Source organism: Hypanus sabinus, chromosome 6, assembly GCF_030144855.1.
Source record: "Hypanus sabinus isolate sHypSab1 chromosome 6, sHypSab1.hap1, whole genome shotgun sequence".
NCBI lineage: Eukaryota > Metazoa > Chordata > Chondrichthyes > Myliobatiformes > Dasyatidae > Hypanus > Hypanus sabinus.
Genome location: NC_082711.1, coordinates 69,191,898 through 69,219,828, shown reverse-complemented (window position 1 = coordinate 69,219,828; position 27,931 = coordinate 69,191,898). Strand labels below are relative to the sequence as shown.

At 41.0% G+C, this 27,931-nt stretch overlaps 1 protein-coding gene across 2 annotated transcripts in view; it reads right to left on the bottom strand.

Annotated features, from left to right (window-relative positions):
- LOC132395570 (E3 ubiquitin-protein ligase HECW1-like) overlaps positions 1–27,931 on the bottom strand; it is a 437,822-nt gene that overhangs the window by 236,612 nt on the left and 173,279 nt on the right. For both annotated transcript variants that reach the window (XM_059972368.1, XM_059972369.1), the window contains exon 4: positions 1,983–2,077. In XM_059972368.1, coding sequence (XP_059828351.1) covers positions 1,983–2,077 — 95 coding nt within the window. The remainder of the gene's footprint in view (positions 1–1,982; positions 2,078–27,931) is intronic.

Below are 27,931 nucleotides of genomic sequence, written 5' to 3'. Positions count from 1 at the left end.
TTGCACACTGGCTATGATCTTTGCATCCTCACGGGCACAGCAGTAGTACCAGGAGCTTGGAGACTAGCAAATGTTAATAGGGATAACCTTGGGCATTACAGACTAGTGATAGTTACATCAGTCATGATCATTGGAGAGGATTGCTAGAGACAGGATTTACAAGTATTTGGAGAAGCATAGTCTGATCAGGGATAGTTAGCACGACTTTGTGAGGGACACACCATGCCTCCTGACCTGATTGAGTTCTCCGAGTAAGTAACAAAACAAATCGATGAAGGTAGTGGATGTAGTGTATATTGATTTTAGTAAGGTGTTTGACAAGGTTCTGCACAGTAGGCTCATTATTAAAGTCAGGAGGCATGGGATCACAAAGGCAGGGGCTGGCTGCCTGGAAGTCGGTGACCAGCAGTGCTCCACAGGGATATCTTCTGGGACTCATGATCTCTATGATTTTTATCAATGAATTGGATGAGAAAGTGGAAGGGTCGGTTAGTCAGTTTGCTGATGACGTGATGGTTGTTGGTGCTGTGCATAGTATAGGAGGTCGTTGTATATCACAACAGGACACTGACAGGATGGAAAGCTGGGCTGAGAAGTGGCAGATGGAGTTCAGTCTTTAAAAGTGTGAAGTGATTCACTTTGGGAGGTTAAACTTCAAACAGGGTACAAGGTTAATGGCAGTATTCTTAGGAGTGTGCAGGAACAAACAGAGGGATCTTGGAGTCCAAGTCCATTGATCCCTCAAAGTTGGCAGGCAAGTTGATAGGGTGGTTCAGAAGTAATGGAGTATGGACTTTCATTTGTCTGGGGATGGAGTTCAAGAGCCGTGAGCTAATGTTGCAACTCTATAATACTCTGGTTAGATCACAGCCACCCCATTATAGGAAGGATGTGGAAGCTTTAGAGAGAGTGGAGAGTAGATTTACCAGGATGCTGCCTGGATTACAGAACATGCAATATGAGAAAAGGCTGAGTGAGCCAAGGCTTTTCCCTTTGGAGTGCAGGAGAATGTGAGGTGACTTGACAGAGGTTTCTAAGCTGATAAGAGGCATAGATAGAAAGGCAGTTACAAAATGCTGGAGGAACTCAGCAGGTCAGGCAACATCTATGGAAATGAATAAACAGTCAATATTTCAGGCCAAGACTCATCTTCAAGGGGGGAAGACACCAGAATAAAAAAAGTGTTGCTTTGGATTTCCAGCATCTGCAGACCTTCAAACTCTGCAGAGTGGACAGCCAGTGCCCTTTTCCCAGGGTGGAAATGCGAACATGAGAGGATATAATTTTAAGGTGATTGGAAGAAAGTATAGCGGGTTAAAGGTAGTTTTTTTTTAAATACAGAGTTGTGGGTGTGTAGAATGTGCTGCTGGGGTTGTTGGAAGGTGCAGATATTGATGCACCATCAATAACTCTCGGAGACGGGAGGCAAACGATAGGCTTTTATTAGCTGCAAGAGACCACCACACAACATCCTGGAGACTGAGGGAGGAGCAGTGCCTCCAATAGCCTTTATACAGGGGTCTGTGGGAGGAGCCACAGGAGCAGTCAGCAGGGGGCATGTCCAGACAGGTATATGTAGTTCACCACAGATATATTAGGGAGATTTAAGAGAGTCTTGGAGAGGCACAGGATGAAGGAAAAATGGAACTTTATGTGGGAGAGAAGGGTTAGATCAATTGTGGAGTAGGTGAAAAGGTCAGCACAGCATCAAGGGCTGAAAGAACTATACTGTGCTGTACTATTCTATGACAAAAAAAATATAGATAGGAAGGACAGAGCCTTATTGATGTGATTTTATGCATTGCAGTAAGAATTATGGGTTGCTTTTGGAGACTACATACAGCGGTGAGAAAGAGGACACATTCTATTTTTATTTCTGTTTCACTCAGATGTAAACTTGTCAGTACCATGCTGAAAAATTAATGTGAAGAGTAATTTAACGGAATCTACATGTAAGAAGTACAATGCAGTAAGGAACTCACAGGAGCAGAAGGGTTTCTCACACTGATACTCGGTGTTGTTGCTCGAAGCGCTCCAGTGGCTCCATGGTAATACTTAAAGCAGATTTTTGTTTCAGCTGTAAAATAGATTAAGATCAAATTAAATCTTGGAGAGATTACTGTGTGGGATGTTATCATTTCTTATGGTTCTGTAGCTATGAACAAAGCAAGAATGATATTTTGTTTTCTGCATAATTTCTCACCATTTTCTCAATTCTGCAACTTCAATTTTTGTGGTAAATCATGTTATTTCCTGTTAGGAATAGATGCAGGTATCAGTTGTCTGACTGAGAGATCCCATTGTGCACTTCACAAGTGTCACTAGGTTATATGAACATACAGATATCACAGTCAAGCATCATCTCATTTTCATACAAGTTACAGATAATGATGAGTCCATCAAGCATGATTAGGTATCACTTAGTCACAGGGACCCTAGTTTCCTCTCTCTGTGTAAGCATCCTATGTTAATTTCAAAGAAGCAATAATCAATATGAACAAACAAAAGAAACATTAATTTGTGGATGTTTTCATTTAAATTATCACTTCTTGTGAGCTCAAAACAACTTAAACTTTTCAGATGCAGAGGCACATTTAATAAAGCTTCTTAGTTTTGTTTCAACATCTTCAGAGGAAGTCCAAATGTCCCAGAATTCTGCGATGTGTTTATCATTCATCAGTCAACTCCACATCAGATTTCAGTTTAATCCTGAACTAAAGAGGTTGACAGAAAAGAAATAATACTTAGAGTAAAATAAATCCTATTGAGAATAGAGCTGAGTTGTTTTAATCCTGCAGGGTTTGTGCCAGAAACAGGACATGCTGCTGTACTAGAGTCTGGGAGATTTATGAGGAATAAATGTTATGAGTTCCAAGAAAATGAAACACTAACAGTGAAGTATGGCACGGTGATATGGTCTGTCTTCACACTCGATAGAATGGTGCTGCAAGTTTGTTCTTTCATTTCGTAATACTTTTGACCAAAAATGTAATAACTCAGGATTAAAGACACTTTAGATCTTACTCGGGTGCGTACGTACATTTACCATGGTTCAGCCCCCTTCATTCCTAGTGTTCTGTGCCTCTGAATCAAGTAACCTTACTCCTATTGTGTCTGTGTTTCAATCCCTGCATCCCTAGTTAACCTTAATCTTCTGCACCCTAGTATATCTAATTCCCTATACCCCAGTGTGTGGGTCTCAATCCCCTACACCCTAGTATATCTAACCCCCTATACCTCAGTGTGTGGGTCTCAATCCCCTACACCCTAGTATATCTAACCCCCTATACCCCAGTGTGTGGGTCTCAATCCCCTGTACCCTAGTATATCTAACCCCCTATACCTCAGTGTGTGGGTCTCAATCCCCTACACCCTAGTATATCTAACCCCCTATACCTCAGTGTGTGGGTCTCAATCCCCTACACCCTAGTATATCTAATCCCCTATACCCCAGTGTGTGGATCTCAATCCCCTATACCCCAGTGTGTGGGTCTCAATCCCCTATACCCCAGTGTGTGGGTCTCAATCCCCTACACCCCTTTTATATCTAATCTGCTATAGCCACTATTGTGTGGGTCTCAATTCCCCTACACCCTAATATATCAAATACCTACATTCCTAGTGTATGGGTCTCATCTCCTATATCACTACTGACATATACTGTTTGACTTATTAATAAGGTTTCATCAATGTTGGTTGAGATGTAAATAATGACAAGGACTTTGTAAAGGATTTTCGACCTCATTCTTTCTCTCTCCACTGATGTCGCATGGTTCGTTGAGCTCTTCCAACGTTGTTTGTGTTTGATTCAGATCCCAGCATCTGTTCTTTAATTTTCCCATAATTTACTTCATCTGGACGCTTGAATGTTGCACATCACCAATATACAGCACAAAAATCCCCTGGGCAGGTTCAATTTTCGAACTACCACTCTCCAGACTTTCTATTCAGCCACAGAGGCCAGGATCTACATTGCCAACACACCAGTTTTACCCATCTGATAGTAGTTGCCATGACCATACAGGTTCTGCCAACCAAGGGCAGGAGATTCCAGTTTAGATGATCTGCTGAAAGAACTCAGGCAGCATCTGTCATAGCAAATGGACATTTGACATTTCAGACTAAGACCCTCCATCCTACAGAAACAATAGATGGAAAATAAAGAGGTGAGGGGGGAGGGCAAGAGGTATCAAGCGATGGGTGAATTCAGGTAAGTAGATACTGAAAGGATTGCAGCTCTTGTATCTCCAGTATAGACATCCTAACTTGCAGCTGAAACTCCCCTCTTACAAATTAAGGGCTAAAATCCTGCTTGAGGTAACCCTTGAGTTGAATCATTCTGAATGCAGCTGGTGCCGAGAGTTCTGCATTCGAATAATGTGCTTTACATGCTGACTCACTAGCAGTCCTAGAAGGGATTGCCAATAACCACAAAATGTTTAAAATAGCTGGGGTTTTTCCACTGCAGTGAGTTGTTCAGCTAAATGTGCATTGCTGCACTGCAGAACTCAGTTTGTTGTTTCACCATGTAATTCTCTATTTCAATATTCCCTACAGCTACGATTCTACAATATCTTATCCTGCTCCTCTTGATATCCAAGAACAGACAACCCGGCATCCTGGTGGTGAAGAGGCAGGGGTCAGAAAAAGCAGCTGCAGAACTGAATCTCTCTTGCACCACAAATGCTGAGCCCAGCCAAACTGCTTTAGTAACTCACCAGGAGCAGTTCATGCAATGATTTGAGAGAGTGCTAAGCACATCACAACCGACAGTTACATGTAACTGCAAACCCACCTGACCAACTTGCAGATCACTGCAGCCATTTGAAGACCTCTGACATTCAAGGAACTTCATGTGCAGGTTTCCATCATTAATGTTTTGATTTTGAGAGCTTCAAATTCCTGGGTGTAAATATCATCAAAATTTGTCTTTCTCTGAATGTCAGTATACTAAGGTCAAAAATTATAAAAACACTTCTGCTTACTTGGAAGGCTAAGGAAGTTCAGCATGTCCCCAATGGCTATTATCAGTTTTTGTAGACACATCACAGGAAACATCATATTTGGATGTATCGCAGCTTGGTATGGCAACGGCTCTGCCCAAGACCACAAGAAATTGCAGAATTGTGAACATAGCCCAGTCAATCACATAAACCAACCTCACTTCCAGTGACTCACTTCCCACTGCCTCAGGAAATCAGTTAACATAACCAAGGACCACTCCAATCCCATTATCTGTCTACCTTCTGCATCAGCAGAAGATGGCTATGAGTAACCCCAGGTTTGCAACCCTTTCTAAAGTAAGGACATGTTCGGTACAGCATTGTGGGCCGAAGGGCCTGTGTTGTGCTGGAGGTTTTCTGTGTTTCTCGATGCAAACTCCTGAGAACATGAATCACCAGACTCAAAACAACTTCTATCTCAATTAGACTCCTGAACAGACCATTCATATGCTAAAAGACAAACTCTTGATCTCCCCATCTACTTCATCGTGACCCTTGCACTTTATTTGTCTACCTGCAGTGCACTTTCCTTGCAACAGCATGCTATATTTTGCAATCTGTTTTCCTTTTAGTACTTCAATGTAACTGTATGGCATAATTGTCAAGATGGCACACTAAACAAAATCTCTTTATAGTACCTTTGTACATGAAACAATAATAAACCAGTATCAATAGACAACATTATCCTTCACTTTGGGTTAAGGTATACAGTGTGCTGCACTATGGTTCCAAGGGCAATTAGTAGCAATTGCTTTAATTAGCTTAAAGTACTAAGTCAGTGTAATATGGAATAGGAATGCAGGTCAATATGGTCTGCTGTTCCTTTGAAAAGTGCAGTGATACAAAGGATGCAAGCAGTTTTGAGTAGACTGCTTACCCTTTCACCAGATTGATTTCAGGGACAGTAGATTTGTCATGATTTGGAGTGATTAAGCAAACTAAATCTGCACTCTCATGATTACAAGAGCATGAAAGAGGATCTCATGAAATGTTTTTAAAAAATGGTCACATGGCTTAGTAGAGACGTTTTGGAGATGTTCCCCCTGGTTAGGATGTCTAGGACCAGGTGTTATAGTCACAGAATAGGGGCTCAGTGGTCCATTACAAAAATGAGAAAAAATACTTCATCCGGAGGGAAGTAAATTATTGAGAGTGCTTTGGAAGCTCAGTTGGTTAGATTATTTAAGACTAAGGTTGATAAATGTACTTAAAATACGGGAATCAAGTGATATGGGCTTAGTGCAGGAAAGTGATGCGCCAGTTAAAATATTTTTGATGATCTTATTGAATGGAAGAGGCACCAATTGATCTTCTATTTTTTATGTTCTTCTGACTGTCTGGCCACTGACATCACAGTCCCTCTAACAAGTTTAATAGCTTTGCTTGTATTATGGATCTTGGAGTTATGATTGTCCATACAGATTTTGCTTGTTATGATGATAGGTGAGTTTCTGGTTAAACAGAAATGTACAACTCTCCTGGAACTTCTTTTATTTCCAAACATAACAATTTAATTGTATCATGTTGTAATCAGGGCAGGAATAGGCTGACAGTACAGATGACTGAGTGGCTGAGGAGTAGGTGGTGGGGGCAGTGTTTCAGATATCTGGATCATTGGGATCTCTTCTAGGAAAGGCATGACCTGAATGTTCTGGCTCCATTTTTAAATCAAATCCTTAGAAAGAGGTGACACAGGATCACAGGATATAGAATCTTTGTGTGTAGAGTTAAGAAACTGCAAGGGTAAAAAGACCCTGATGGGAAGTACACACAGATCCTCAAACAGTATCTTGGATGTGGGAAATAGAAAAGGCATTTAATAAGGGCAATGTTGTGATAGTGTTGAGGGATTTCAATATGCAGGTAGATTGGGGAAAAACAGGTTGATGTTGGATCCCAAGAGAGGGAAATTATAGAATAGCTATGAAACGGCTTTTTAGAGCAACTTATGGTTGAGCTCATTAGGGAAAGGTAATTCTAGATTTGGTGTTATGTAATGAACTGGATTTAATTGGGAAGCTTAAGGTAAAGGAACACTTAGAAGACAGTGATCACAGTACATGGAGGTTAGAAAAATAAAGGGCTATATGCTAGGGAAATTCTAGGCAGTTTCTAGAGTTGGTTATATGGTTGGTACAACATTGTGGGCCAAAAGGCCTGTAATGTGCTGTAGATTTCTATGTTCTATGTTCTACATATGTTAGAATTCACCCTGCAGTTTGAGAGGGAGAAGCTAAAGTCAGATGTATCAGTATTAGAGTGGAGTAAAGGGAATTAGAGGCATAAACAAGAGAGTAATGGGCCAAAGTTTATTGGAAGGGGATACTAGCAGGTAAGATGGCAGAACAGCAATGGCTGGAGATTCTGGGAACAATTTGGAAGGCACAGGATAGATACATCCTAAATAGGAAGACATATTCTAAAGGGAGAATGAGGTAACTGTGGGTGATAAAGAAAGTCTACCATGGAAAGAAGATAGGCTGACTGCCAGGAGGCAAAGATTCAGAATAAAGGGGCCTATTCTAGTTGGCTGCCAGTGACTAGTGGTGTTCACAGGGGTTGCTACTGGGACTGTTTTTCATGGCATATGTCAATGATTTGCATGACGGAATTCATGGCTTTGTGGCCAAGTTTGTAGATGATACAACGATAGGTGGAGGGGCAGGTAGTGTTGAAGAAACAAGGAGGCTACAGAAGGGGACAACTTGGAAGATTGGGCAAAGAAGTGGCAAATGGAAGTGTAATGGTCATGCACTTTAAGAGAAGGAATAAAAGAGTAGACTATTTTCTAAATTGGGAGAAAATTCAAAAATCAGAGGTGCAAAGGAGCTTGGGAGTCCTTGTAAGCAACATACACGAAATGCTGGAGGAACTCAGGAGGCCAGGCAGCCTCTGTGGAAAAGAGTACAATCGATGTTTCAGGTCGAAACTCTTCATCAAGACTCTACCTGGCCTGCTGAGTTCCTCCAGCATTTTGTGTATGTTGCTTGAACTTGCAGCCCCTGCAGATCTTCTCATGTTTGTGACTGACTATTGAAAGGCCTAGATTGAGTATACAGAATGTGGAGAAGATGTTTCCTATATTGGATGAGTCTAGAACCAGAGGGCGCAACCTCAGAACAGAGGGACATCCACTTAGAACAGAGAGAAGAAGGTATTTCTTTGGCCAGAAGGTGATGAATTTCTGGAATTCTTTGCAACGGACAGTTGTGGAGGCCAAGTCACTGAGCATTTAAAGCAGAGGTTGTCAGATTCTTGGTTAGTCAGGGCGTCAAATGTTATAGGAAGGAGGCAGGAGAATGGGATTGAGAGGGATAATAAATCAGCCATGATGGAATGGCAGAGCAGACTCAATGGGCTAAGTAGCCTAATTCTTTTTTGACGTCTTAAAGTCTAATTGGCCAGAATCGGTTTTTTACCTAAAGACTGACTGGAGCTGCAATCATCAATTTATTATGAGTGAGCTTTGAGGAACTGGCTGATATGGTAATAAAGTAGGTGAAAGTGGGTGACGTCTAAAACCACAGAGTCTACTGAACATCACTGTTTTTTTTTAGATCCCATATATCTCTTTTCAACGATTTCAACACAGAGACACACATGTTCCTATCAGTCTGTGTCAGGCTGAGATTTTCAGAGGTGGAGTTCTCTATTTATCCAGAAACCCAGTCACAGTTTGTGATTGTACTGTCATCACATGGAGCAGTATGATTGCCCATGTACTGAGTGCACATGTCAGAGGAATGACAGTTGATTATGTTAGTCCTTACGTGAAGCTGATATGATTTGTGACCCGCCAAACCGGGCAGCTTCAATGCACCTACTGTGTTATGTAAACTACATGCAGGAAACAGAGCTGAAAGGAGGAAGCTATCCTTGGGTACAGGCAACAGCCCGATGCCTGTACTAGCGTTTACTGACTATATAGGGGCTGAGTTGACCCTGGGGAACTGTGGCTTAGAACCTTTCTCAATACAGTCAGTGAAATGTGAGGTGATCAATCCAGTCCGTTCTTTGTTTCATATAGTTCTAATTATTCAGCCCCTGTAACTGTTTTCCATACAGATAGTTGAAGAAGATGCTTGACATATTTGCATTCATCGATCAAGATATTGATTACAGGAGTTGGGATGTCATGTTACAGGTGTACATTGGTAAGGCCACATTTGGAGTAATGCCTACATTTCTAGTACCCTTGCTATTAGAAGGATGTCATTGAACTGGAAGGGGTGTAAAAAAATAAGGTTTACAAGATGTTACCATAAGACCATAACACAAAGGAGCAGAAGTCGGCCATTCGGCCTATAGAGTCTGCTCCACCATTTTATCATGAGCTGATCCAATCTCCCCTTTAGTCCCATTCCCCCGCCTTCTCACCATAACCTTTGATGTCCTGACTACTCAGATACCTATCAATCTCTGCCTTAAATACACCCAATGACTTGGCCTCCACTGCCGCCCGTGGCAACAAATTCCATAGATTCACCTCCCTCTGGCTAAAATTTTTTTTTCGCATCTCTGTTCTGAATGGGCGTCCTGCAATCCACAGGTCATGTCCTCTCGTATTAGACTCCCCACCATGGGAAACAACTTTGCCACATCCATTCTGTCCATGCCTTTCAACATTTGAGATGTTTCTATGAGCTGTCCCCTCATTCTTCTAAACTCCAAGGAGTACAGTCCAAGAGCGGTCAAATGTTCCTCATATGTTAACTCTCTCATTCCTGGAATCATTTTAGTGAATCTTCTCTAAACCCTCTCCAATGTCAGTACATCCTTTCTTAAATAAGGAGCCCAAAACTGCACATAGTATTCCAAGTGAGGTCTTACCAGTGCCTTATAGAGCCTCAACATCACATCCCTGCTCCTATACTCTATTCCTCTAGAAATGAATGCCGACATTGCATTCGCCTTCTTCACCACTGACTCAACCTGGAGGTTAATCTTAAGGGTATCCTGCACGAGGACTCCCAAGTCCCGTTGCATCTCAGAACTTTGAATTCTCTCCCCATTTAAATAATAGTCTGCCCGTTTATTTCTTCTACCATAAGTGCATGACTATACACTTTCTGACATTGTATTTCATTTGCCGCTTCTTTGCCCATTCTCCCAATCTATCCAAGTCTCTCTGCAGACTCTCTGTTTCCTCAGCAGTACTGTCCCCTCCACCTATCTTTGTATCATCAGCGAACTTAGCCACAAAGCCATCTGTTCCATAATCCAAATCGTTGGTATACAATGTAAAAAGAAGCAGCCCCAACACTTACCCCTGTGGAACACCACTGGTAACCAGCAGCCAACCAGAATGGTTACCAGGACTGGAGAGTTTGAATTATAAGCAGAAGCTAGATAGGCCAACATTTCTTTTCCCCTGGAGTAGAGAAGGCTGAGAGGTTATAGAGTTTTATAAAATCAAGAGCAGCATAGTAAAGGTAAATAGTCACCATCTTTTCCTCGGGGTAGCGGAGTGAGAAACTAAAGAGCATAACAGGGGAGAGATTTAAAAATGCAGGTTTTTCCACTCAGATGGTGGTAAGGATATGGTACGAGCTGCCAGAGGCTGGTACATATGTGATATTTCAAAGTTCACAGTAAAATCTATTATCAGAACACATACGTGTGACTACATACAACCCTGTGGACATACTTAGCAAACCTATGGAACAGGCATTTGGACAGCTTCATGGGTAGGAACGGTTCAGAGGAAAATGGGCTAGCTGAATCAGGCAACTTGGCAACTAGCTCAGATAGGCTGATGGCCCATTTCAATACTATTTAACTCTATGACTCCATGTGTCTTTGTCTGAGCTGCTCCTTCCACACAGTGCTCCGCCAGAGACAGTGGCTCTAATTAACCTGTTGACAAACTGCTTCCTTCCTTTAGAATTCAAGGGCTAGGCAGATTAGCTTTTGCAGTTCTGGCTCAAGGTGGCTTCACCATGAGCAGTAGCAATCCTGGGATACCTGACTGACATGCCACAGCAAAATTTGTCACCCTTGGGGAACAATAGCTGGGGATCTCAGGAACATTGGATGGAAGACTGATTTCCCTGTGAACCCTGAGGTCCAGAGCTAAGATGTCAGTGATGTCAGCAAAGGTCTGCATTTTCCTTGCAGGACTCGTGCATTGTGTGGCTTCTGCTTGAATTGCATTGGGAGCTGTAATGGTCATTAGATGCTGGGTCTGCAAGTTGTGACTTAGAGTACATCCAAGTTTCACAGGACGGGCTCCAGGAACAGCCAGAAATCTGCACAGTTCACACATGCTCTCAGTCAGGCTTGACAATGCTTATCCTTGCAACACCGTCCTCCTCCTATTGCTCATCCAGTCTACAAATGAGTCCCTGGAACAGAACTCTTGCCATCTTGTCCCCAGCAGAATCACAAATAAGGTACCTATGTCACTGCCCTCTAATCACCTTTGGCAGATCTGACTCTGAACCACCCACCAAAGTGCAGCATGTCAGCATCCTGTCTGCTGGTTGCAAGTTTCAAATAACAGGAGTAACCTTAGTGCAATATTGCATCATTTCTCCAACAAGCTTCCCTCTGCAGTGGTATAAAGTTCCAGGGAGAGGGAAACTCTTTAGACTTGATTGTCTCTGTGGTGAACTATGTGCCTGTTGGGACACGCCCCCTGCTGACTGCTCCTGTGGCTCCTCCCACAGGCCCCTGTATAAAGGAGATCTGAGGCCTGACGCTCGGCCTCAGTCTCCAGGACATTGTATGATAGACACTCACTCCTGGTTAATGTCATGCATAATCGTCTCTCTGGGTCTGGAATAGTTTTTGCACAGTTAATCAAAGTAGCAAGAACTGCTCTACGTTGGCAGGTGTGATGGTGGCTGTTCTTGTTGAGTCTGTGTGAGTGGGTTTCCGATAGATGCGAGGTGTGATGGTGGCTGTTCTTGTTGAGGTATAAGTCCGTATGGGTGGGTTTCCGATAGATGCCATGCCCAAAGCTACTGTCCAGAATCTGTCTATCACAGAATATCCAGGAAGGAGAGGTGCCTGGTGAAGGAAGCCAGTAAAATAAAACTAGAGGAAAAGAATCCTAACAAAGATGAAGGGTTCGCACTAAGTAAGAATTGAAATTCGTTTGTAAACAAGGTGGGACAGCAGAACCCTGATTGGATGAGGACCAACCAATCAGAAGGGACAGACGATGGGGGTATAAATACCACCAGACTAGACATGCCCAGGCATCATCCTGATGAAGATGGCAGAGTTTGTCACCGTAACATTGATTAAAATTGATACCAGTACCCAGCTGAAAGCCTGAGGAGAGTTTAATTGTGATAAATGCACTAGATGCTTTTTCAAAGATTAGTTTACTTGGAGGTTTGAAGCGAATTAATGAAGTTGATCTACGATTGATAAACATCTATGAGAGGGATGTGTGGAACTCCTATTCCTGCCATTCCTGTTTTCTATAATTTGTTGGAAGTTTCAAAATGCTATGATTTTTGTACCAGGTCCTTTTGTCATCTCAGGCACATGGGATAGGTAAGGACAGTTTTTCAGGCAGTACTTACCCAGGAGTTTGTGTATGTGTTGTACTTCATGTTTATCCTGAGGATTTCATTCAGATACTTCTGTCTCCTCCTACTGAGAACTTGCCATGACTGAGCTCAGAGAAATAGCTTGCTTCGGGAGACTGAAGTTTGGCCTTTGCAAGAGGATTTCACCATTGTGATACTTCACACATGGGTAATCAAATAATTTTGGATTTTCTGCTGAAATTGTGCATTTTTTGCAGGTTAGCTTTTTCATTCCAATAAATTGCACTTTTTCTACCTTATCTGTTCATGTAAAATTGCAATCCTTTCCAATGATACAACATATAAACAGAGTAATGGAATGAATGCTGAGGTTCTCCATTGGTCGGGCTCGACCATGGATATTGTGTCCTGGCTGCTAATGTGATACTGAAGGTGGTACACAAGCCAGGGCAATACTATATAGAGAGCAAGCTGTTGCCCACGCAGCCGGCTCCCCCTCTCCATGCAGCTGATGAATCCAAAGATCTGGCAGAGGCTGATACAGTTTAGCACCAGTGGCATCGCAGGAGTTGCCAGTCAGCATTGAACTCAACATTGGACTGCCTTAGGGACTCCAGCTTCAGAGCTTTTCCTTGGAATTTACTCCCAGAGCCTTCCCATAAGTGGGTATAGCCACAAGGCAGTGGAGGTTTGAGACGAAGGTCTTCCTTTTAGATGAGCTTCCAGCCATATCTGATGAGCTCCATCTGGCCAAAGCAACTGGTTTTAAGGTTCCAGGAACCTGCCTTTGCTCTTTCTCCTGTCAGTAGAAGTGATTCTGCTGGGCTTAGTAGTTAAGCCACACATGACGGCCAGGGGCTTTTCTTGGTTGTCAGAGGCTTTTTGAGACACGTGTCATTGGGAGCATCTAATAGGTAGTGGGAGTTTATCCCTACTACCTCCCCTAGCTATGACAACCTTAAGGAATCAATGCATTATATGGAGTCCTATTACTCTGATAATTTTAGGGAAAAGTAGGTGAGAGTGTAAAGATATTGCATAGATTAAAAAGCACTCACATGAGATTTATCTACGTTGAACATCTGACTGAGAAAATAGGTTAATGTGTGTTCACAGCTAGCCAGAAAAATACCAGTTGTTGCTCAGAATAGCCGTGTTAAGGTCATTAATCAGAAATGTTTATTCTTCATAAATGGGTTTATGATTTTGTCAAACATAACACACATAGCAATTTTCTACCAATGTAATCATGCTGCTGCAGAGGAAATGTTTGTACTGTGCATTTAACATCTCAACACCTCTGCTTTCAAAATCCAAATGCTCAAAACCAAGGCATTGTCATTCTTAATGTGATAAATTTCCACTATCAGAACAAAATATTAACATTTGTCAGTCTTGTGTGTATTTTACCCACTCATTCACATATAACAAATGAAAGTCAAATTAGAAATCAACTGTTACACATGAATGGTGAACTTAATTCCAGCTCTTACTAACTACCTTTTGTTATGGTGCAGTTAGTTCACCTTTAATATTTTACACGCATTTTCTGGCCTCTATATCATCTATGATTTGTTATTATTACTAATGTTGTAATACCATGGAAGTCACTCTTGTTCCATTTCCATGATCTATTCTCTACACTTAGTTATTGCCTATCCAAGCAACTTCTCAAACGCAACATTGGTTCGACTTGCTTAACACTTGGTACCGTTCTAAATTTACCTGTCTTGATGAAAAGTCATGTGAAATTGACAGAAGTTCAAGGCTGCTGAATATTTTCACCATTATCTGTATTTGTTATATTCTGTATGCTCTTGGCAGCACCAGATCCGTACCCTACTCCCAGGCTTCATCTCCATCCTCTAGGTTACAATTCTGTCTCCGCTTCCAGATTATCTGCTGAACCACTGCCTCCTGCAGCACAATAATCAGTTCTTCCATGTTCTCCTTCTTCCTGACACAGGCGTCTGCCCCACCATGGCCAGAAGCCCCAATCTGCCATTCACCATCAACTCCAGACTTTCCATTAATTCATCTCAATGGAAATGAATTGGCACCAGAATATAAAAGCTAGTCATTCACTGTTGTCCAAAATATACAGATTTCCAAGTCCAGTTCATCGGTGGAGAGTGGAAATTATTAAAAAAAAATGAACATCTTGTCACAAAAAAGTGAGAGTGAGAAATTTAGAGTGGTAAGAGTGCATTATAGAAATGATGAACAGAATCAGACACAAGATAATGAATAAACACTAAGAAGTAAGAAGCATTGAGCAAAAAACGAGTACAAGACAACTGGGGGAAAAGAATGAGAGAGCAAACAGGTACAAGAGAAAGGATGATATTCTTGGTAAAGCACTTTAGATTAAGAAATACAGAAAACTCAAATACTTAAAAAAATCACAAATTACTCTGAGAAATGAGAATCATCAGTTTGACAATTGCTTTTTACTTTCCCCTAATGAAATAAAGAATACATTACCATACTTCCAGAGCCTGGTATTACTAACAGTTGAAATTCCAAGATTAATTCAATCAGCTTGTCTAAATTGAGTATGAACGAGAATAATTTAATGACCACATCAAGCAAATTTGCAAGACTCAAAATTTATATTTTTCATTACAGTCTGTGACAATCAAGCATAGTTGATGGAATTAATTGTATCCAATTTTTTACTCATATTTCAGTTGCTTTTAGCTTGTTCATTTTCAATACCCATTTCAGAAGTAATTGAATATTCTTTTAAAGTACAGAAAAGGAAATGACTGGTTAACATGAAGCTGTGAGTTTGCTTTCATGTCCCCATCATTTTAAGAATATCTGAAGTTTACAGTCTATCTGGAACATGCGTAAAACAGCACATGCCACAGAATTTTGGGTCTGAAACAAACTTTAATGAATTTTTTCTACCAATTGTTTCTCTATCCCTCACTCTATCTCTTTCTGTATTTCAAGGGTCAACTTTTCTATCCCTCTTTTGTTACTCAATGAATGCCTTTCTGTTGCTTCTTTTTCAATCAGCTTGCTATAACTTGTACTCTTTCTTCTGTTTGATTATTTTTTGACCCTCTCTTTCCGAGTAAGAAAAAGAATCCTTAAATTTCTTTATTGTTTAACAAGATCAGCAAATCCTACAGAATAATCATAGCTATGATATTAATAAAAGAGGGAAAATTGTTTATCCATTTTTATAGTCAGCTATTCAGCAAGAGGTAAAATTGAGATCGTTCATAAAATCAGAAAATCCATAACATCAAAGAAAGCTATATGATCCTTTTACCAGTTGAAAAACAACTAGCCAGCTGAATTCTGTCTGGCAGCAATTGGCCGGTACCCCCGCAGAACAAATCCAATTACCTTTATAAATGTGATGAGAGTTTCTGCCTTTACCATCCCTTCAGGCTGTGAGTTTTAGATTCCTTCCACCCTTTGGAAAAAAAAAACTCATCTCCCCTCCAATTCTTTTACCATTTCATTTAAATCTATGCCCTCTGTTGATGGAACAGTTTTACAAGCCCCCCATAATTGTAATTACCAGTTAAGTCCTCGGAGACTGACATTCAAATTTTTTCTCTTAGCTAAAATTTTCTAGTTCTTCCAACATTTTCATAATTTTTCAGCATCTCTGGTGTAATCACATTTTTCCTACTGAATGGTCACCATATTCTATACAGATTCTGAGCCACAGTGCATTCAACACAGAATAGAATTACATTATAATCTCGCTGCTACTATATAGCATTCTGTGAAAGAAAATACTTTGTATGATATGTCCACCTTATTGACTCACATTTATCGACAGCTACCTTTAAGGTCTTCAACAAAGTACCAGCCTTCAACATCTATCTTCTTCTCCAGATTCTTCCATTTCTTTGCAGCAACTGAATTTGTTGGAGGATCTCACTCAGTTAAGCAGTACCTGTGGGCTGTTGCAAAGTTTTAATTCGCGATGTCAACAATGAACTTCCCCCAGTGGATGCTGCTTGACATGCTAAGTTCCTCCAGCAGATTGCTTGTTGCTCCAGATGCTTTACAACAAGTACACTTCTGTCCTGCACAGATGCATATGGAATGTTTGGCCAGCAGTCTGAATATAAAAAATAATGCCTAAAACATGGGGACAAATATAGATTTCAAACTTCATCAGACTCCAAACCTGTGCTCTCAATATAAACTGATATCCAGGCTGGAAAGGGAGAAGTTGTTAGGATAAAAAAGAAGCCCCAAAGAGAGGCATGTGTTATAATACTGGCATTTCTCATTCAGAATGGTTAAATGAATGTGGAGATGTATAAGGTGAGTATAATGAATATTTCCTTATTGGGCACATCAGGAGGCTTAGATGATAACAGAACACCATTCCTGACATACTTCCATACCGTGTGCTGCACCTATGAGAGTAAGTACAAGAGAGAGCACAGCAAATTCAACATAACTTGTGGTGATGCAATATCAGGCAATAAATATTTTGCCATGAGACTTTAATATTTTTCCATAAAGTGTTGTCTGCTGAACATTTACACCTCCTCCCCATCAAATGCTTATTATCTTCAGAATATCTGTATCTTAGTTATCCACACCATTGTGAAAGGTTCCATTTTAAGATGGTGCAACTTACTGGTTTGAGTGACAGCTTGCTGGTGGCCTATGGACCAAAAAAAGTAACTAAATACTTTGTTATTCACGATTTTTCTGGTAAATGATGCTGCAAACAGTGGCCTGTGGCTTCCTTGTTAGAGTTGTGTGGAATCGTCTGTACGATCGGGCATTTTTGTGGTGTAACCGAAGTCTCAGTGGGGCAGGACAGCTGCAGCATGTCCAGGTTGGACTTTCAGGGTTGGACTTGGAGGCAACTTGATATGGTGGAGCTGAGGCTTGGAAAGATCCAAGGTTTGATTGAATTAAGAGCTGAACCAAATTAGAAAAGTTGGGTACAGGTCTTATCGAGGCAATGGAGCCCGAGGGCGAGGAACAACTTGAGGTTGGAATGATTTAAGTGCCAGGCCAGAGTGAAATGGTCGAGGTGTCAAGGTCAGAGGTAGTAGACTGGCCAGTTTAGTTCACTGCTCTGAAGAGCTTGCTCAACTCTGTGCTGGACTAAGGTCTTCGAAATCAGCTTCTGTGGTCTTCTGAGTCAGCTGCAGTGATGCCTGGTGTTGTGAACTTCAGTTCTGAATGCAGTTTGTTTGCTTTATTTTTCGCGTGGTTAGTATTTTTTTCTCTTTGTCATTGGGAGTTTGATGACCTTCTTTTGCTTTCAGTGGGTTCTGTTGGGGGTCTCTGTTTCACGGCTGCCTGTAAGGAAACAAATCTCAAGGTTGTATAAAGTATGCGCACTTTGACAATAAATGTACTTTCAACCTTTGAACTTTGAAAATTGGAGTTGCTTTCATCAGCAACGATAGTCTTTGTCTACAGAATGATAACTAACTGGTTGGTAAGTTGGGCAGAGAAGTGGCAGATAGAATGTAATCTTGACAAGTGCAATGTGGTGATTTTGGAAGCTTAAATAAGGACAGAATAAATACATGAAAGGTGAGGAGGGCTTGAGAAACAAAGGGACATTTATGTACAAATCTAAAGATCAATGACAGTAGCTGCAAAAGCAGGGAGCTCTTGGTAGAACTTGTTAGGCCACAGCTGGTTGACTCTCTCCAGAGAGTATGTGATTTCACTAGGAGGATGCAGAGGAAATATGCCAATGTATTGCTCAAGATAGAATATTTCAGTTATGAGAGGAGACTGGATAGGATGTATTTGTTTTCCTTGGAACAGAGGAGGCTGTGGGGGCAACATAATTAAAATGTTATTATGAGAAGCTAGGTAGTAAGGTAGATAGTAAGGAACTTCCACTCAATGACAGAGACATCTAACTCCAAAGGGTACAGGTTTAATATGAAGAGTAATAACTTCAGATGAGACCCCAGGAAGAATCATTGAATTGTGATGACATCTGCTAGAAATGATAGCAGGTAATCTCATAAAATTTAAGAAGCTGCTGAACTACCAGGGCAGGTTAGACTGCAGATGATGTGCTGATAAATTAGTATGGATAGGCAGGAACGGGTGGGATGAAGCTCCCATTTCTATGGGTACAGTACATGATTCTATTTTACGTAAGATATTGATAGATATACTATTTAAAGTTTGAATTTAAAGTTTCACCATACTCCCACTGGTGGAAGAGTCATAGAAATGTACAGCACAAAAACAGGACCTCTGGACCATCTAATTAAATTATTTCAGTACATCAAAATTTCATAATGAGCAACGTCTTACTGAGAGCTAATATGTGATTCTTCTACTTCAGATCTGTTAAGATGACTTTTCTGCTGGTACAACCAGATAAGTGTTTAGGACCAAAGTTGGGAAAAGCTACCTTGTCCAGTTTCTCATCACATGCCCAAGGATGTTAATGGTGAGCATGACAACTGAGGAACAGGGTGCAGACTGTACCTGTGATGTTCCAGTCATAGCAGAAAAATGGCATTCAACTTAAACACAGGCAGTCCCTGGGTTACGTACGAGTTCCGTTCCTGAGTCTGTATTTAAGTCGGATTTGTACATAAGTTGGAACAAGTACATCTGGTATTATTTAGCGTCAGTTAGTCAAACGTTTGTCTTAGTATATAGTATATATTTTACCTTTCTATGCATATATACACTTAAGAAACATTTGTATTCCAATAACTAAACCACTGCTTTGCTTAGTAATAATTGTAGCTTTCATCGGGGCAGGGCCTTTCACATACTCCATTATTCTCACTTTATCCGTTATCCTTTAAAATTGTTCCGATCTTTCCTAATGCTTTTCTAATGACCAATGGTGTTTCACCTCTTTCCAAACACTTTATTATTTCCACATTATTTTCAATCGCGATCACTTCCCATCAACGGAACAGAAACACTGCGGGCGTCGGGTCCCGACCTCCGCCTGCTCCCAAGGTCCGCTGGGTCTTAACAACCACTGCACTGAGACAGACTGAATTGGACAAGTGGGAGCTGTGCTGGGTTTGGGTATTTAATCATCCACGATATTCCGCGTGGGAATTTAAACTGGAGGTGGCAGTGTTTTTTTTATGAGGTCGAGTTGCAAGCTCGACATCAACCCAGCACAGATGGTACGGGAGTCACTGGATTGACATCAACCTGGCACAGGTGCAGTCTGTCACTGGATTGAACTCGGAAACCTCTGTTCTCCACCCGGCGCTGATCTCACTGCGCCACCAGCCGACTGGAATGGGGGAGGTGGGGTCAGGGTGAATCTTACTAAGAAAATTTAAAGCCAAATACAAAGTTAAACACTCAACACAGTGTCAACTGCAATGACTTAAAATGGCGGACAACATCAGGATCCAACTTAAAAAGGCAGACGGTGTTCTCCTCCCTCGGTTCGTAAGTACGAGTTGTCCATAAGTCAGACGTTTGTAACTCGGGGGCTACCTGTAATACAAATTGCCCTCTCAATATCCTTGCATACTTCAACTCTAGAATTATAAGAGGAAATGAAAAGGGAGTGCAGTGCCAACCCACCAACAGAGAAACTTATGCATTACAGTAACGTAATTCTGTGAGAGGCAGATGCAGGAGAATAAATGAAAACTGCAAAGACTCAGATGTAAAATCAGCCATTTTTTATGACCTTCATGTATTGAAAGAGGCTTCTACCTGTATTTTGTTTTCAGGAAATGCTCTCATTTTGTTAGTGCAGAAGAAATAAATGCATTTGACTCCTTGTCTTTGCTCTGTCATTTAGTGAGATCACAGCTGACTTTAACCCTGGTGCTACTTCCCTGTACACCTTAGGTCAAAAACTCTACTGATCACGTTTCTCAATGCACTCGGCAAATGAGCCTCCCAATGGGTAGAGAATTTCAATGATTCACCTATGAAAAAAAAATTGAACTCCATCCTGGGTAACTCCTGGTTCTAGACTCTCCAAAGTATGGGCTCAATGTGCTTAAGCACAGAAGAAACCCCTCATCCTCGTAATCACGCTAGTCAACCATCATTGCATTCCTTCTGATGCAAGCATATCATTCTTTTGGTACACAATAACCCAGGTGAATTGTTGTAAGATATCTCTACTCTTGTACTCAAATCTTCACGCAGTAAAGGACAACTTATTATATGATTTCCTAATTTGCTGTTGTACATGAATATCAGCTTTCAATACAAAGATTTCCAAGACCCACCTAACGCCAATATCTTTCAATCTCTCAATACTTATAAAGATATTTGATCTTCAATGTTATTGTCCAAATGCCATGTCCTTGAATATTCATTAGGCTTGTTTACATAGGCTTCAAACCCACCAACTCTTTCACCCACACTGCCACAAAGCTTAGTATCATCAGCAAACTTGGATATACCTGATCCTCTCATCCAAATCACTGATGCAGATTGTGACATTGATTCCTGCAGCACACAATTAGTCACAGTAACCAGTCATCAATCCATACCAATAATGGCCCCTGATCTACTCCTTCCACCCACCTTTTAATACTAAGTGCAAAGTCAATTTATAGAACCCAGGGCTTCATTACATAAAGTGTCCTGACCTGAAACGTTGACTGTCAAATTCTCTCCATAAATGCTGCCTGATCTGAGTTCCTTTAGCTCTTTTCTGTTGATCCAGATTTACAGGATCTGCAGCCTCTTGCATCTCAATAATACCCCCAACCCCATTTGATTTAGCTTTAACAATCTCATTTCACATCATCATAAAACCTTCTGTAAAATATCTCACACTCTTATCCTTAACTACCAAATTACTAATTGTCCCTTTCCAATTGCACAATAGTAGAATTAGAAAAAAGCCTGTTCTTTCATTAGTTTCTCAATAGCCTGATTTTAATGCATTTGTCTTCCACAGTAATGCTGCCAATTTGGTTTATGCAGTCGATACCTAGATAAAAATCCTATTACTATTATTATATTAAACTTGCTAAATGTCCTTCCACTCTCCTGATTTACATGTTCTATGATATCACGTCCGACTGGGGGCCTCCAGCATGCATTGGGTACAATTTGGCCAAGATATTTTGCAGTATTCTAAATTAAATTCACATTGTTACATTAGAAATTAGCTCCAGCACATTATATTTGATGTAGACCTCAGCCCTGTAAATTATTTTTGCATTTGGAAAATTCCTGCACCATTCTCACACAAATCCAAGGTGTATTGCAAATACAGAGTGGGAATAATGGTGAGATAATGAAACAAAATCATATACTGTTGCATAGATCCATACCAGTATTAAGCTCCACGTTACTCTCCTTCCACCTAATTTCAACTCACTCTATTGACATAACCTAATTCTCTCTCTCTCTCGTGCACTTACTTAGCTTCCTCAAAGTGGTGCTTTTCATTGTTGCAATGGTAAATTTGATTACAGGAATATTACTTGGAAAGGCAGCAATATTCAATATTACATCATATCTTGAATAATAAACAGAGAGCTCAGGAGGAGACAATGGCGCCTAACGGTGACTCCTTTGCTTGCATCTTTGGAAACAGCTCTATTTTTATCATTACTATTTCTGTTTTTCCCTTTCAGGGTTCTTGTGAAGGCCCAGACTTGGAGTTATATGCTGGAATGGGACCACCTTTGGGGTCTCAAGACTGGCCGTTATTCGACATGCCAAGGATGCGGCATAAGAGATTAGCTCGCCTTTGGCGTTCCGGGATCTCGCGGCTCTGGAGACGGGTGGACCGAAGGTCGGTGTCCCAGCGGGAAATCAGTGTATCATGGGAGACAGAAAAGCTCTGGCTGTGTGCCCAGAGACCCCAGACCTTTGGGCACAGAGCTCGGAAAAAGCGACGCAACTGACCTTTAACATGGTAAATCAGTGAGTTGTTTGTTATGTCTCCCCTCTCACTGTGAAACAGAGACACCTCTTTCTCGCTCATTAGGGAGAGAGAACCTGTGGTCCGTTGAATACCGGGTGAAACAGCAGTCTTTGGGGTATTGCAACTCTGCGCCTTTGCTGTTGCTTGAGTGCTCAGCGGCAGATGCCGATGCTTTTATTTACTGGTGGTGGGGGAGGGGGATTTTTGCTTTGCTGTTGCTTACACATGGGGGGAGCTGGGGGCACTTTGGGGGGTTCTAACATTTAACTGTTATTCATTCTTTGGGGGCACTCCCCTATTTTTGTGGATGTTTGCGAAGAAAAATCATTTCAGGATGTATATTGTATACATTTCTCTGACATTAAATGCACCCTTGAAACCTTTGAAATGACAAGATCATCATCTGAACCTGAGAACTAATACACATTAAGCAGTTGAAACCTGAACAAATGGATCTGGTGTGGATTCAAGCATCAGTTTTACCTTTAATTTCTGTTTTAACTAAGTAGCAAGGGTTCACTGAAAGAGCTCTTGAGTTTGAGAAAAAGCAACAAACAGGTATTTCAGGGAAATGTGAAATGGGGGGAAGCAATGGGATCAACTGGGGCTGACTCTCCATCCCTAATTTCCTGACTTTGCCAGTGCCTGTTCGGATAGGTCAAAACAAATAAAAGAGGAGAGTGAGCCATAGGAGAAAGGGAAAGAGGAGGGAAGCCAGAGGTGAGAAGAGTGGGGAATAGAAGAGGGGAAGGGGAGGGAAAAATATTTTTACTGTAAGGAGAGATCGATATTCATGCCATCAGGTTGGAGGCAACTCAGACAGAATATAAGATGTTGCTCCTCTGCCCTGAGGATGCCCTCATCCCAGGACAAGGGGAGACCATGAGGTGACATGTCAGAATGAGAATGGGAATTGTAATTTAAACATTTCGCCAAAAGCAAGTTCCACTTTTGGTGGATGGAGCGGAGGTGCTTGACGAAGCGGTCCCCCAGTTTACAATGGGACCCACCAGTGTAGAGGAGGCCGCATCAGGAGCACTGGACACAATAGGTGACCCCAGCAAATTCACAGGTGAAGTGTTGCACCACCTGGAAGGACTGCCTGGGGCCCAGAATGGAGGTGAGGGAGGAGGTGTATGTACAGGTGTAGCACTAAGTTGACAGAATGTAAGGCGCTGCTCTCTCCCCCAACCTTTTTATTCTGACATCTTCACCCTTCCCTTCCAGTCCTGAAGAAGGGTCTTGGCCCAAAACGTCAACTGTAATTAATTTTCATACATGTTGCCTGTTGAGCTCATCCAGCATTTTGTATGTGTTGCTCAGAATTTATGATGCTTTTAACTGAATCCAAATTTCCTGCCACAGACTTAGAGCAAGCATCACTGATTTCACTCAATGGGCAGACAATACATGGAGCTGAATCCAGACAAATAATTGGTTTAATTAAGGGACAGCTTGCAGACAAACTGCATTGCCCAAGTCACATTGAGCAATGAAGCAAAAGGAAAATCAGCTTTGTTCTGTATATTTCACATTCATTTGCATTCTTTAAATTTAAATACTGCCAGTATTTCTGTGATTGTCTGAAAATCTCTCAAAATAATTGAAGCTTAGATCAAAATGTCAGAATAGCAAACTGGTTTAAAAATCACGTACAATAGAGAAAATGAACAACTTGAAACCTCTTATTGGAAGATAATTCAGATCAGCCTGACATATCTCAGAATTGTTGGAATATTTTGTGAACCATGACAAGAGAACAAAAAATATACCTTATTAACATTAACAAAACCAGTTCTAAGCAATTTTAATGAGCTGTTTATAGGATATTCCTTTCTCACAAAAAAGTAATGTTAAAAACAATGCTGACAAAACTAGGTTTATGGAATAATCTAGTTAATTAAAGATCAGCTCTGTTGTTCAGGTGTATAATTACCTCAGGAATATTACTGCTTACTTGCAACTTAAGATCTAAATGGTCTGAATCATATCCACCCAACTAAAGTGCCATTTGAAAGTTGCATAGGAATTGGTGGCAATATCTCTGGCAAATTTATACAGCTACAACATGACTTCCTAACTTTTACATTCAGTGCCTTGACTAATGAAGTCAAACATGCTGTATTCCTTCTTTACCACTCTATTCTTATCTTACTACCCATAACACTGCTGGCATTTAAGGCAGCTAGGAAGGTCCTCCATCTCTGTCTATATAGCAGGATTCCTCATTGCTGTTTCCGTAACAATTGTATTTTGGCCAGTCGGGATCGTTAGCACTGACCTAAACCCCCAAACCTGGAGGACTGGTGGACCATTCTTAGCCTCTACCCTTTGACCTGTTTGGCATGGGTGACCCCATCAAGTGCCAAAGCACAAGACCCTCACTTCAGCCAACATACCTCTCTAGGTCATTGAGGCATGCAAGCCTCCAAACCCTACAACAAGGTTGTGGTCCTCTTGGAGGTACCACGTTATTACTTGGAAGATGTAGACTTGCACCTCTGTACATCAACGTTGAGTCCTGCCATTTACTGTACACTTCCCTCTTGTGTTTGGTATCCCAATATGCACTCTCATAGTTATTCAAGATTCAAGATCATTTATTGTCATTCTTCAGTGCACAAGAGAATGAAAAGATTGTTACTCCAGTATTCTAAAAACATGTGCACAAAGAACAAATGTATAAGTGTTTATTTCAAACGAAATGTACAAGTAAAAAGTGGCAGTGAGTGGGGGTTGAAGGGTGCTGAAGGGAAGAGTAGCTGATGTAAATGTAGTAGTGGTGGGGGAGGTGGGTTAATGGTTGGAGGTTTTTATCAACCTGACATCTTGGGTGAAGTATCTGCTTTTGAATCTAGAGGTCCTGCTATGGATACCACATATTTTCTTCCCTGATGGGAGAGGGACAAACAGTCCGTAAGCAGGGTGGATGGGAGCCTTCATGATATTGCTGGCCTTTTTCTGGCACCTTTCTCTACATTTGTCCTTGACGGTGGGTAGGCTGTTGCAGGTTACATGTTTGGCAGTTTTAACTACACATTCTAGTGCCCTGTCCACTGCAGTGCAGTTGCATACCACACAGGGATGCAGCATGTTAGGATGCTCTCAACCGAGTATTCACGTACATGATCAAGCTCTCTTCAGCCTCCTCAGAAAGGAGAGGCACTGGTGAGCCTTCATGACTGTGCAGGATGCGTTCGGAGACCATGAAAGGTCGGGTAAGATGTGCACACCCAGGAGTTTCCACTTCTATGCTGTCGGCGTAAAGGAGGTTGTGAGAGGTGCAGGTCCCCTGAAGTCGATAGCCATCTCCTGTTTCTTGTTGACACTGAGGAAAAGGTGATTTGCCTGGCCCCAGGCCTCGAGCTCTTCCAATTCCCCTGTGTTTGTGATTGCTCAGGTGTTTGTGTGAGTGTAGATTGTAGAGCAATGGGCTCAGCACACCGCCCTGGGGGTCACCCGTGCTGAGGATGATGAGGGAGGAGTGGTTGTGTATCCTGAGTGTCTGAGGTATGTTAGTTGGAAAGTTCAACACCTGATTGCATAGTGATGTATTTAGACTGAGGAGCACAGTGACTCTAGAAAGTTCATGAACCCTTTAGAATTTTCTGTTTTTACATAAGTATGACCTAAAATGTGATCAGATCTTCTCGCAAGTCCTAAAACTAGACAACAAAAACCATCTTGAAAGATGTTCCAATAATTCATCTTGAGATTTGGTGGAGCCATTGATCTTCAGCATTTTCTGATACCATTCATGATATTCTACATTCTTACTTCACCCCCCTCATAAATAAGAAATTATCAGAATCTTCATTGCACATACGTTCGACTTCATTTTGGACTTGCAAGTGTTCACTTCGATCCACCTATTTTATCACGGCTCTTGCACTTTGTTGACCTGTCTAGAAATCTCTAACTGCAACATCATATCTTGCATTCGTTTTTTGCTTTCTTTTTTGTACTACCTCGATGTCAGAGACAATCTGTCTGGATGGCATGCATACATGTGACACGAGCCAATACCAACATCAATTCCTCAAACAGCAAGCACTGGAATAGGAGCATGCAAGAAGAATGTTTTTCTCTGCCATCGATCAGTGGATGCACTTTCCGGGGGTGGGGGGGGGGGGAACAGCAATAGGGCATAAACACTTTAGGTCTCTGGTGTCTACTTCATTGCCAGACCTTTAACCGATACAACCTTCAAAGTGAACCTGAAATGCACCTTTAGGGATGTGAGTTTCTGCAAAGTGCCATTTATTGTATCAATTCTTCTGTGGGTTCAGCTCATTTACATGCATTGGTGCCAAACAGCTGGACTGGCTGGAAGCTGTTGAGTTATAGTACAGAAAACAGGCCACTACTTCATCATGTGAGCAAGGGGCCACTAAATCTGGGGCTACTGAGGAAGCATCTTATAATATATTCACTAGAAAAACAAATTAATTTTATAATTTGGATAACAAAAACATGTATTAGCATTGGAGTGAATTCCATTCTTGATCATTTATCTCCTAATGGCTTGATGGTCAAAGGAATGTTGCTGTTCCAAAGGGTATTATTCTAAAATAAACTAATACAAAATGCATGAGAATGGCGTTGTGTAAAATATTTACCTGCAATAGAGTAAACTTTCTAGGTTCAATTTAGTCTGATAGCTCAAAAGAATATTAGAAAGGCTAAACAGATTATGGACAAAAAAATATTTCAAACTCTTCACAAACTCCTCCTCCTAGGGAATTTGAGTTACAGAGTTTAAAAAAAAAATCTGGAACTTAAAGAAAAAGCTAGTTTCAGCAAAGGAGGGAAGAAACCAAAAGATTATCATAAAATCCTACCTGGTTCACTTAAGTCTTGAAGGAAAATCTACTATTCTTGTCTAGCCTGGCTGAATGCAATAGCAAACTGATCATTTCTGAAGAATCTTTACAGCCTCCCTGATACAGGGACAAAATAAGTATGGATAATAGATTCTGACATTTCAGCATTTTTATGAACAAATAGGTGAAAGAAGAAAATATACAGAAAAATTTCCAAAACAACAGTCCATAAACTTGGAAAACATTAGTATTTTGTTGTTTTACAAATTTCACTTCTGCATTGATCCTTTTCAAAGTTCTGCCAAGTACTTATTACTTTTCTCTAAAAATATGTTTAATATTTTTGTCAGAGTTTTAATATACTTCCTTTTGAGAAAATTGTAAAACTTTTTAAAATACAATTTATAGAAATCACTAAGTGCATTTTAATGCACAAGAATGGACGATCTGAATGTGTAGGTGTGTTAAATGGTGCAGTTGATATTTTGAGCAGCAAGCACAACTCTCAGAGATTGTGAAAATTGAAGGAGGAAAATAATTACAAGAAAATCTGCAGATGCTGGAAATCCAAAGCAACACACACAAAATGCTGGAAGGACTCGGCAAGCATTCTCAGCCCGAAACATCAACTGTTTACTCTTTTCCATAGATACTGCCTGGCCTTCTGAGTTCCTCTAGCATTTTGTGTGAGGAAAATAATTAGTCTGTTCTTCACAAATTGGTAGCTGACACATACAGTATTTTAAA